Genomic DNA, 12,508 nt, shown 5'->3' on the forward strand with positions numbered 1-12,508 from the left:
ATAAATAATTTGTACAAATAAACGCATATTTGTAAATATATTTTTGAGATTTGAAAATATATACAAATAAAATGTATAAATATAAAAATGTGACATACAAATAAATCAAGAATTTGTATAAATAAACATGTACTTTGTAAATATATTTTTGAGATTTGAATATAAATATGCTTGATTTTGTATTTGTATTTGTATTGAATTTGCATATGTGGATCGCCTTTTTCCTTTTGTGTAGATGAGACATTTCTACCACAAACCAGATGCACAAATAAATGGGACCTACAATCCAATCCAATCCACTTTATTTATATAACGCATTTAAAATAACAAAAATGTTTCCAAAGTGCTGCACAACCATATTAAAAACAATAATCAAATATTATCCTTAGCTCCACCAATGACTGAATAAAAACCAAAAAATAAATAAATATAGAACCAATATAAAAATAAATATGATTCAAAACAATTTTAAAGGGAAAAACCAATTAAAACAGTAAATAGAAATCAAAATGTATAAAAAAAACAAAAAAACACAGAAGACAACAGAGGACCACACAACTCACAGTGTTAAAAGCCAAAGAATAAAAGTGGGTATTAAGACGAGACTTAAAACACTCCACTGTGGGAGCATTTTGAACATGGAGGGGCAGAGTGTTCCAGAGCTTAGGGCCGACCACAGAGAAGGCCCTGTCTCCCCTGGATTTAAGTCTGGTCTTGGGCACCACGAGCTGGAGCTGGCTCTCGGACCTCAGAGCGCGCGTAGGATTGTAAATTTGGATGAGGTCCGAGATATACTGAGGTGCCAGTCCATGTAAAGCTTTAAAAACAAACAGCAAGGATTTAAAATCAATTTTAAAATGAACAGGGAGCCAGTGCAAACTCTGAAGAATTGGGGTTATATGCTCGCGTTTCCTGGCCCCTGTTAAAAGTCGTGCTGCCACGTTCTGGACTAACTGCAACCGAGAGAGAGCTTTTTGGCTAATGCCAGCATAAAGTGCATTGCAGTAGTCCAGGCCACTTGAAATAAAAGCATGCACGACTTGTTCAAAAAGGTTAAAGGGGAACATTATCACCAGACCTATGTAAGCGTCAATATATACCTTGATGTTGCAGAAAAAAGACCATATATTTTTTTAACCGATTTCCGAACTCTAAATGGGTGAATTTTGGCGAATTAAACGCCTTTCTATTATTCGCTCTCTTGTGACGTCACATCGGGAAGCAATCCGCCATTTTCTCAAACACATTACAAACACCGAGTCAAATCAGCTCTGTTATTTTCCGTTTTTTCGACTGTTTTCCGTACCTTGGAGACATCATGCCTCGTCGGTGTGTTGTCGGAGGGTGTAACAACACGAACAGGGACGGATTCAAGTTGCACCAGTGGCCCAAAGATGCCAAAGTGGCAAGAAATTGGACGTTTGTTCCGCACACTTTACCGACGAAAGCTATGCTACGACAGAGATGGCAAGAATGTGTGGATATCCTGCGACACTCAAAGCAGATGCATTTCCAACCATAAAGTCAAAGAAATCTGCCGCCAGACCCCCATTGAATCTGCCGGAGTGTGTGAGCAATTCAGGGACAAAGGACCTCGGTAGCACGGCAAGCAATGGCGGCAGTTTGTTCCCGCAGACGAGCGAGCTCAACCCCCTGGATGTCTTGGCTCACACCGTCCCGAAGATGATCAAGAGAAGAATATCGACCCTAGCTTCCCTGGCCTGCTGACATCAACTCCAAAACTGGACAGATCAGCTTTCAGGAAAAGAGTGCGGATGAGGGTATGTCTACAGAATATATTAATTGATGAAAACTTTATTCATTACTCGCGGTTTTGTGTAAATTATTATACATAAACTGTGTTCACCAATAATTTAGCTTAAAAACATTACAACACTTAAAAACAAACACATACCAATCGTTGGTTAGAAGGCGATCGCCGAATTCGTCCTCGCTTTCTCCCGTGTCGCTGGCTGTCGTGTCGTTTTCGTCGGTTTCGCTTGCATACGGTTCAAACCGATATGGCTCAATAGCTTCAGTTTCTTCTTCAATTTCGCTTAAGCCGCTGAAATCCGAGTCTGAATCTGAGCTAATGTCGCTATAGCTTGCTGTTCTTTCCGCCATGTTTGTTTGTGTTGGCATCACTATGTGACGTCACAGGAAAATGGACGGGTGTATATAACGATGGTTAAAATCAGGCACTTTGAAGCTTTTTTTAGGGATATTGCGTGATGGGTAAAATTTTGAAAAAAAACTTCGAAAAATATAATAAGCCACTGGGAACTGATTTTTAATGGTTTTGACCATTCTGAAATTGTGATAATGTTCCCCTTTAAAAGAAAAAAATGTTTTTTCCTTTGCTAAAAGACGAAGATGATAAAACCCCGATTTTAAAACGCCATTGACTTGTTTGTCAAGTTTAAAATGTCTGTCTATAGTGACGCCAAGGCTGGTGACTTTGGGACACACATCATTTTGCAATGGTCCCAAGTCAGTGAAGGCCGGACCAAAAACTGAAATTTCCGTTTTTCCCTCATTCATTATTAAAAAATTCTGGACTAACCAAGCCTTGACGTGGCATAGACAGTTGAGAAGGAGTGTCAGCGACCCCACGGACTGTAAACAAGGCAGAACATGCAAGAGGGGAGGGTGCTTGAGCACGTTGTCTTCAGCTCCTCCAAACATTGAAGTGTATTCCATGATTTGTGCAACACTTCAAGCAAGTGATTATTAGAACCTCTTTTTGTTAAAAGCAGCCAACGAGGTATTGTATTTTTGTCATTTCATTTCTTTCTGAGTGTTTATTGATGTGAAATCAAAGTCTGATGTACCGTATTTTCCGCACCATAAGCCACCCTGGTTTATAAGCCGCGCCTTCAATGAACGGCATATTTCAAAACTTTGTCCACCTATAAGCCGCCCCGTGTTGTAAGCCGCATCTAACTGCGCTAAAGGGAATGTCAAAAAAACAGTCAGATAGGTCAGTCAAACTTTAATAATATATTAAAAACCAGCGTGATGTGGGCGCGCATGGAGTCGTATATCAACATGGACGGAGCTGCGTGAAAAAAGCCACCCGGCCTCTTCGCGTAAACTTCCCTTAACCACTCGCTCATCTTTTCTTCATCCATCCATCCCTTCGAGTTAGCTTTTATGATGATGCCGGCTGGAAAGGTCTCTTTTGGCAAGGTCTTCCTTTTGAATATCACCATGGGTGGAAGTTTCTGGCCATTAGCATGGCAAGCTAGAACCACAATGAAGGATGACTTCTCATTCCCTGTGGTGCGAATATTCACCGTACGTGCTCCCGTTGTATCCACAGTGCGGTTCACAGGAATATCAAAAGTCAGTGGAACCTCGTCCATGTTGATAATGTTCTCTGGCCGGATCTTTTTTTCAGCTATCTTGTTTTTACAATATGCATGGAAAGTAGCCAGCTTTTCTTGAAAGTCTTTAGGCAGTTGCTGTGAAATAGTAGTCCGTGTGCGGATGGAGAGATTGCGTCTTTTCATGAACCGGAAACCTGTCGCTTAGTAGGAGCCATTTTGTGGTCTTTACAGATGTAAACACACAAAGGAAATGAAACGTAATATCCGCGCGCTTTTTCTTCTTCTACGGGGGCGGGTGGTTGCTTACAGTAGAAGAAGAAGCGCTTCCTGTTCTATGGGGGCGGGTGCTTACCTTGGCGGTTGCTTGCGTAGAAGAAGAAGCACTTCCTCTTCTACAGGGAAAAAAGATGGCGGCTGTTTACCGTAGTTTCGAGACCTAAACTTTATGAAAATGAATCTTAATATTAATCCATATATAAAGCGCACCGGGTTATAAGCCGCACTGTCAGCTTTTGAGTAAATTTGTGGTTTTTAGGTGCGGCTAATAGTGCGGAAAATACGGTACTGTATTGTACTGTATTTTGTAAGTTCTCAGGGGGTGTTGGCGTGGATGGTGTGTACAGCAAGAAGGAGTCAATAAACGCCCGTTTTGCAAAAAAGAACTTTCCTGTGTTGCCGTGTATCGAAAGGAGCTACACTAACTGTCTGGTGTTTGACAGGATTCATGGAAGTTTATTGTCATACCAGCACACGATACACATGAGATGGCACACAATTTAGTAGCACGTGAACAATAGGATTGGTCCTGGTGGAGATCTACACTCTTAGTGCTTTTCTTCTTTATTCAGAGTCATCATTTGACTTTCTAAAGGGTTTTAACTAAAACAACTAAGTATATTGAAACATATTAATCTGTTTCTTGTAGTTTTTAAAATGTAGGATTGATGTTTGTCCTTTTCCTGGTTTGAACAACAAGTATGGAAAAAGTCTGTGCACGTGCTTGTATATATATATATTTTTTTATTTTCAAAGAGTAGTTGTCCATTATTTGATGCTAGATACTTTTGCCAACCATTGTTTTAAAACAAGATTAAAATGCCTTTGTTTTGAAAAACCACTGCTGTGGAGTAGGAAACGGAAGTGTCGGGCTTCGAGCGCATGCGCAAATGTACTTGAAGCCAAGCAAAAAGAGGAAGACCGCATGCTATGGTTGTTCGGAGATTCTTCGAATTCACGATCTTAAAGTCATATGATTCACAGCAAATATAGCAACAAATATCTCAATTGGTATTTTCCAAAGCCACGAAACGTGCATTGAGTTTGGAGCGATATGTGAAGTGAAGATTGAAGACGTGATAGAAGATGGACGACTACTGCTATGCTAAGATGGCGACGTCCGCTAAAAGAGAACATGAAAGAGAATCAACTTCCAGCAAATCACCAACGGAGATAAAGACGAAAGATGAAGGTGAGTGACTTGAAGTTTTGTCCTTTGAAAACTATTTCAAGCCCTTAAAGTGTAAATGAGCCGACCTTGTTGAAGAATGTAAAGAAAGAGCCGCCATGATTGTTAGCTTGAAGAAGGCAGTGGAGTTCACATCAGAGGAGATGAAAGAATGCAAAAGTCAAATGAAGAAAGTGGAAGAGCAAAACAAGCGCTTGTGTAAAGAAAAGAATGATGTGAAAGAAGAGATGTTGGGGAAGAGTAAGAGATGTGAAGAGAAGACTGGACCACATGTCTACATCAACGTGCAGAGGATTGGAGGTCATAAAGAACAAGAAAATAAAAAATGTATGCTTTGTTCAAACACTAATGGTAAAATAAGATAGGTGGTAGTGTTTTTGTCATATTTTTGGTTTGAAAAATGTAACTGACAGCAAGTTACAAACATCTGAGCCCCTTTAAATATTTGTATTTCTTTCTAGTTCTTATCTTCTTGTTTTTCTAAAAAAGTTGTATTGAATTCCTTTGGTGGTGGTATGGTATGATATGTTTTAATAACAGATAGTTTATGTTAAAAATGTGCCTGAAATTAAACAAAGCCCCAAATTCCAAAAGACAACTTTCACCAGGGTGAAAAATTATGTAAGCGTCAATATATACCTTGATGTTGCAGAAAAAAGACCATATTTTTTTTAACCGATTTCCGAACTCTAAATGGGTGAATTTTGGTGAATTAAACGCTTTTCTATTATTCGCTCTCCTGTGACGTCACATCGGGAAGCAATCCGCCATTTTCTCAAACACCGAGTCAAATCAGCTCTGTTATTTTCCGTTTTTTTCGACTGTTTTCCGTACCTTGGAGACATCATGCCTCGTCGGTGTGTTGTCGGAGGGTGTAACAACACCAACAGGGACGGATTCAAGTTGCACCAGTGGCCCAAAGATGCCAAAGTGGCAAGAAATTAGACGTTTGTTCCGCACACTTTACCGACGAAAGCTATGCTACGACAGAGATGGCAAGAATGTGTGGATATCCTGCGACACTCAAAGCAGATGCAATTCCAACGATAAAGTCAAAGAAATCTGCGAGCGGATGAGGGTATGTCTACAGAATATATTAATTGATGAAAACTGGGCTGTCTGCACTCTCAAAGTGCATGTTGTTGCCAAATGTATTTCATATGCTGTAAACCTAGTTCATAGTTGTTAGTTTCCTTTAATGCCAAACAAACACATACCAATCGTTGGTTAGAAGGCGATCGCCGAATTCGTCCTCGCTTTCTCCCGTGTCGCTGGCTGTCGTGTCGTTTTCCTCGGTTTCGCTTGCGTACGGTTCAAATTGATATGGCTCAATAGCTTCAGTTTCTTCTTCAATTTGGTTTTCGCTACCTGCCTCCACACTACAACCATCCGTTTCAATACATGCGTAATCTGTTGAATCGCTTAAGCCGCTGAAATCCGAGTCTGAATCCGAGCTAATGTCGCTATAGCTTGCTGTTCTTTCCGCCATGTTTGTTTGTGTTGGCTTCACTATGTGACGTCACAGGAAAATGGACGGGTGTTTATAACGATGGTTAAAATCAGGCACTTTGAAGCTTTTTTTAGGGATATTGCGTGATGGGTAAAATTTTGAAAAAAACTTCGAAAAATAAAATAAGCCACTGGGAACTGATTTTTAATGGTTTTAACCCTTCTGAAATTGTGATAATGTTCCCTTTTAATAGCATGGTGGATGTCCGGTTGTGCCCTGTGGTAATAATAAATAAAGTGACCAAGTTGTGACTAATCGACGGCCTCGTCCTTCTGACCAAAGAGCGGAGCTTTATGGACCCAGTGTTACCCCCGACAAAACATGGGCCCTGGAGGGAAAGTCTCCCCTGCGCTCCTCGACCACGGTCTGGGAGCCCACAAACAGGAAAGGTGTAAAGCAACCCTTGCAGAGCGGCGGCTCCCTGTTTAAAGTGTCACCTTTATTGTTAGTTTAGAAGCCCAAATACCTCCATATTGCACTTCACACACCCTCTTTATTAACCAGTAGAATTGTCCTTTGTTGCCTTTCTTCCTCTCCACCATGTTATTGCTTGTATGCACTTTGTGTGTGCGTTTTGACACACTCAACATCATGCGCCTCGGCTCTGTAGTCACCATCATTTCATTCAGATGAAAGAACGGTACCGGTACTTTTCAAAGGTGCTATAGTACCAATTTCAATGGATTAGTACCACAGTACTTTATTAGTAGCAGTATACTGTACAACCCTACTACACACACATACAGTACGTAAAAGAAAGTGTGTTTTTGTTGTTGTTTGTGTCTTGCAGACGTCCAGCAGCTGATCGGTAATCCAGAAGAAGTTTCCCCTCAGTTAGGGGGGAGCTCCACTTTGAAGCAGGAGACTCCACAACCACCCTGCATTAAAAAGGAAGAGGAGGAACTCTGCATCACTCAGGAGGGAGAGTGTCTTCTAGGACGAGAGGAAGCTGATGACACCAAGTTTCCACTGAGTATTCTCTCTGTGAAGACTGAAGATGATGAAGAGAAACCACAAGTAGACAACCTCTTAGCTCCACTATCAGATAGTGAGGCTGAAGACGAGGTTGAAGAACCTTTGAGCAGCGATAAAGACTGTGAAGGTGATATGAGGACTCACACTGACAACAAACACTCTGAATGCTCTACAAAGAAGAGAGGTAAAAGATGTTTGAGCTGCTCAGTTTGTACTGAAAGTTTTACTAAAAAGAGCAGTTTAACTCGACACATGAGAACACACACAGGTGAAAAAACATTCAGTTGTTCAGTTTGTGGCAAAAGCTTTTCGCGAAATTATGGTATCACTAAACACATGAGAACACACACAGGAGAAAAACCATTCAGTTGTTCAGTTTGTGGCAACAGTTTTTCTCAAAATAGCAATTTGACTCAACACATGAGAACACACACAGGTGAAAATCCATTTAAGTGTTCAGTTTGTGGCATCAGCTTTTCTCAAAATAGCAATTTGACTCAACACATGAGAACACACACAGGTGAAAAACCATTTAATTGTTCAGTTTGTGACAAAAGCTTTTCTCGAAATAGCAATTTGACTCAACACATGAGAACACACACTGGTGAAAAACCATTTAATTGTTCAGTTTGTGGTAACGGCTTTTCTGAAAATAGCTATTTGACTCAACACATGAGAACACACACAGGTAAAAAACCATTTAAGTGTTCAGTTTGTGGTAAAAGCTGTTCTGTTAAGAGAAATTTGGCTAAACACATGAGAACACACGCAGGTGAAAAACCCATTAATTGTTCAGTTTGTGGTAACGGCTTTTCTCAAAATAGCTATTTGACTCAACACATGAGAACACACACTGGTGAAAAACCATTTAGTTGTTCAGTTTGTAGCAAAAGCTTTTCTGTTAAGTGCAGTTTGATTAAACACATGAGAACACACCGAGATGAAAAACCATATAAGTGTTCAGTTCGTGGCAAAAGTTTTCCTGTTAAGAGAATATTGACTCGACACAAGAACACACACTGGAGAAAAACTATTTAGTTGTTCAGTGTGCTGTAAAAGGTTCACACATAATGCAGACACAGTAAAACAAATAAGAACACACAAGGGAAAATAACCAATTAGTTGTTTAGTTTGTGGTATGTTGCTCATATGTGGTGACATCCACCCTACCCAGGACCTCCTCACTGCTTCTTTCACAAATATCTGAGGTATTCATACAAACTTGGATTAGTTGAAGCATAATCTTATCCGCTCATGACCCCATGTCTTCTCTGTATCTGAAACCTTCCTGAACAGTAAGATAGATGATGCTTCAAGTGCTTGGTTACTCCTTCTTCAGTCCAGGGACCTGGGGCCTCATGTGTCAAGTTTGTGCACGCTCAAAAACCTGCACTACACCCTTTTTCACTGCAAAGTTGAGATGTATTAAAACTGACGTTGATGCATAAGGGATGCTGGGTAACTGTTTGCATAACAAAGTGCCACCTTTTACTCCTCAGACTGATTGATGTGCAAATCAGAGACATATGAACAATTAACCCCCAACACCCACAACCCAACCCCCACCTCCCTCGACATTCGGGCATAACAGGTTCAATCTGTCCCGTGAGATGAGTTTGCAAAGAGTAAAATTCAGCTGCATTTTTAATGAAAGAACCTGCGGTTCTAAATGTGTCCACTGGATGTCGCAAAAGCAATTCTGTTAGGCAAGCAAATAGCATAGCAAGTTTACCAAGCAAGAGGTACACGGTAAAGCGGGGCTGTGACTCCTCCCCCTCCACCCAACGTAAAACAGGAGTAAAATAAGCAATCAGTAACCCCACTTAATATGCAGCATGAGACACTGCACACTGATATAGTTCTGTGAAAATGATTGTCTTCTGTGCAAATGTAAAGAAAGTGAACAGTGTGTGATTTACTGCAATACTGTCAGTCTTTGAACTTTTTATTTGTGCTTTGTTGAAATTGTTCACACATTGCACAGCTTTTATTTTTCTATCAATACACATTATGTCTAGAAGACAGGAAGTAACTCAACACTCTTGAATAGTTTCTACCTCAGTTTGTATGGTTTGTTGAGTTAGCACAGGATTAATATGTGGAAATGACAAATGAGGTAGTTGATACATAGAATAGCTTTTATTCATGCTTTATTTTGTTTTTTGTTCAATCCTAGATGGGTTGTGACTTAAAGTTTAATTGCTTTGTAGAAACACTGAGATTAAGTCTAAGTTCATTGTGTTCTTCAAGGTGTTTTTGAAAATGCACCATTTTTTCCTTTCCAAATGTTTAACTAACTTGAAGTGTTTTGTCAAGAGGATTATTTGTGATATGTACATTTTCAGAATGTGCTTGTTCTATTTTGGGCCAAAGTAAAATAAAGAAAACAATCTGAAGTTGTCGTAGTCGTAATTTTAAGTTATCATGCCATGATTTTACCTGTCCCGCCCACGTGGAAATAGATTTTCCTCCATGCGGCCCCTGAGCTAAAATGAGTTTGACACCCCTGCTGTAATGTGACTCATGTGAGCAGGTTACTGTATAAACACATTTTGTTATAAGTTATAAAAATGTGTTCAGTTCTCAGAGACACATCAATGTCAGGCTGACAATCGCTCTTCCGCTTTCTCCAAACACGAGAACAAAGCAGCTCCTACTGACTTGTGATTGGTCAGACCGTGCCCATCTTAATCACATGGCTAATTTCAATATAATTAATTGCGATGTAACACAATTGAATATTGTAATGGCAATCTTCACCTTCAAATGTTCCAATTTATTGTCATTACCCAACAGGTTTGAGGGAGTGAGCCTAGGCAGTAGCAAACATTGCATATGAAGTGAGGTCCAGTCGGGAATCCAGTTTATGCATATTTATTAACAAACTTGCAGGGTGAATGAAACATACCAGGGATTATTGCAGTGATATTGTGTTATATGTTCTCCTGCCTGTTGCTGTCTGCTGTTGGTAAGAACGGTTTGTGCTCCCACACCTGAGTCCTTCCTCGTTTGGCTCACCTGTGCTCCTACATATGCTTTCCCCCCTGCACTGCTCCACCAAAAAGCCCGCCACCTAGTGACAAAAGAAAGTAATGCCAACACAAAAATAAGGATGCCTTAAATGGCTCCTACACCCCGGCCCCTAATTGTTTACACTGTAACAATTACTTGAAAGGGAGCCATTCAAATTCACTTTTACACGATTCTTCTTCTCGGTTTTTTGGAGGAGACATATCTTGGCTATTGGTCTTTCCAGTATGTTGTTTTTGCTCTTTAGTCGAATTGTGCGTACAACATACTTGCCAACCTTGAGACCTCCGATTTCGGGAGGTGGGGGCGTGGTCGGGGTGGTAGGCGTGGTTGGGGGCGTGGCTAAGAGGGGAGGAGTATATTTACAGCTAGAATTCACCAAGTCAAGTATTTCATATATATATATATATATATATATATATATATATATATATACTGTGTGTATGTATATATATATATATACTGTGTGTGTGTATATATATATACCGGTATATATATATATATAGTAAAATAAATATATATATATATATATATATATATATATATACATGATAAAATATATATATATATATATATATATACTGTGTGTATGTATATATATATATATATATATATACTGTGTGTGTATATATATATATATATATATATATATAGTAAAATAAATATATATATATATATATATATATATACATGATAAAATAAATATATATATATATATATATATATTTATTTTACTATATATATATATATATATATATATATATATGGATGGATGGATGGATGGATGTTTGTCTGTTGCCATCTCCTGGTGAATGTTGGCTATAGCGTACTGGGGTTACTTTTTGGTTGGCCAACGATTTACGTGGTGTTGCGCACCTGACGTCAAGTGTCTGTTCTGAAGTCTACAGTAAAGAGACGTACTTCATCCCCTCGCCTGTTTATTGCCTCCAACTCAATATATTACAACAACATTGCTCCATGCAGACCCTCCAGGTCCGCATAGCGCTGGAGGGGGCGTGGCCTCCAGGTCCACCTGAATTTCGGGAGATTTTCGGGAGAAAATCTGTCCCGGGAGGTTTTCGGGAGAGGCGCTGAATTTCGGGAGTCTCCCGGAAAATCCGGGAGGGTTGGCAAGTATGGCGTACAAGACCTTTTGCATCAGGAATAGTTTCTCCCCAGTAACCAGGATCCTCGTGGGGCAGTGGAATCGACCACCACCACAATGTCACCAGTGGCAAAACTTCTCTTGGCTCTGGTCCATCGCTGACGTTCTTGGATTAAAGGTAAGTATTCTTTTGTCCATCGAGATCTGCCATTTTTTTGCTCTCTGACTTTACTCCTCTGTCGTTTGCACAAAATACAGTCATTTATGACTTTTCTTGCAGCAGAATTGGCTTTGATGATCCAATATTTTTTGCGGAGACAAGGCAGCATGTCATTTCTTCCTGCATGTCCGAGTTGCTTATGGATGTGGCATAATAGTAGTGTGGATATGTGGAGGTCCTTAGAGAGGATGTTTGATTTCTTCAGGCATTGCTAGCCTATTCAGGCGACCACCTACTCTGAGAAGTCCATCCTCCAGCACTGGATCCAATTTGTACAAATGACTGTTTCTTTTGACCTTTTTCTCAGTCTGTAGAACAGACATTTCCCCTTGAAATCTTTCACTTTGACTGAATGAGATGACTGCATTCTCTGCTTGGATTAGATTTTGGGGAGATAAGCACTGTCCATGAAGGGTGGCTTTAAATACTTGCATCTCCTCTTCAATCTTCTTCTTTAATTTGACAGAATCATTTTCAACACTACTCACAGCAGTTTGAACTTCTTTTCTTTTCCTAGTCGGTTGCAAGAGTGCGGTCTTTACTTTTAAAAGCCAGGCTATTGCAATCTTCAGTCTCATCCAGGATGAGAAGTAGTGGATGAAATAGTTACCGTATTTTCCGCACTATTAGCCGCACCTAAAAACCACAAATTTACTCAAAAGCTGACAGTGCGGCTTACAACCCGGTGCGCTTTATATATGGATTAATATTAAGATTCATTTTCATAAAGTTTCGGTCTCGCAACTACGGTAAACAGCCGCCATCTTTTTTCCCCGTAGAAGAGGAAGTGCTTCTTCTTCTACGCAAGCAACCGCCAAGGTAAGCACCCGCCCCCATAGAACAGGAAGCGCTTCTTCTTCTACTGTAAGCAACC

General features: G+C 40.0%; 1 protein-coding gene across 1 annotated transcript; it reads left to right on the plus strand.

Moving 5' to 3' along the window:
• Positions 1-4,510: 4,510 nt before the first annotated feature.
• LOC133619223 (uncharacterized) lies at positions 4,511-9,155 on the plus strand. The gene is made up of 2 exons (XM_072915426.1): positions 4,511-4,797; positions 7,095-9,155. Exons 1-2 carry the CDS (start codon positions 4,692-4,694, stop codon positions 8,315-8,317), a joined length of 1,329 nt encoding a protein of 442 aa, XP_072771527.1. The 5' UTR covers positions 4,511-4,691; the 3' UTR covers positions 8,318-9,155.
• The last annotated feature ends 3,353 nt before the right edge of the window (positions 9,156-12,508 follow it).

Source organism: Nerophis lumbriciformis, linkage group LG20 (genome assembly GCF_033978685.3).
Source record: "Nerophis lumbriciformis linkage group LG20, RoL_Nlum_v2.1, whole genome shotgun sequence".
Classification (NCBI taxonomy): domain Eukaryota; kingdom Metazoa; phylum Chordata; class Actinopteri; order Syngnathiformes; family Syngnathidae; genus Nerophis; species Nerophis lumbriciformis.

Coding starts and splice junctions, on each gene's coding strand:
- LOC133619223 (XM_072915426.1), top strand. CDS start 4,692: ATGGACGACTACTGCTATGCTAAGATGGCGACGTCCGCTAAAAGAGAA. Junction 4,798..7,094: donor GATAAAGACGAAAGATGAAG/GTGAGTGACTTG, acceptor TGTGTCTTGCAG/ACGTCCAGCAGCTGATCGGT.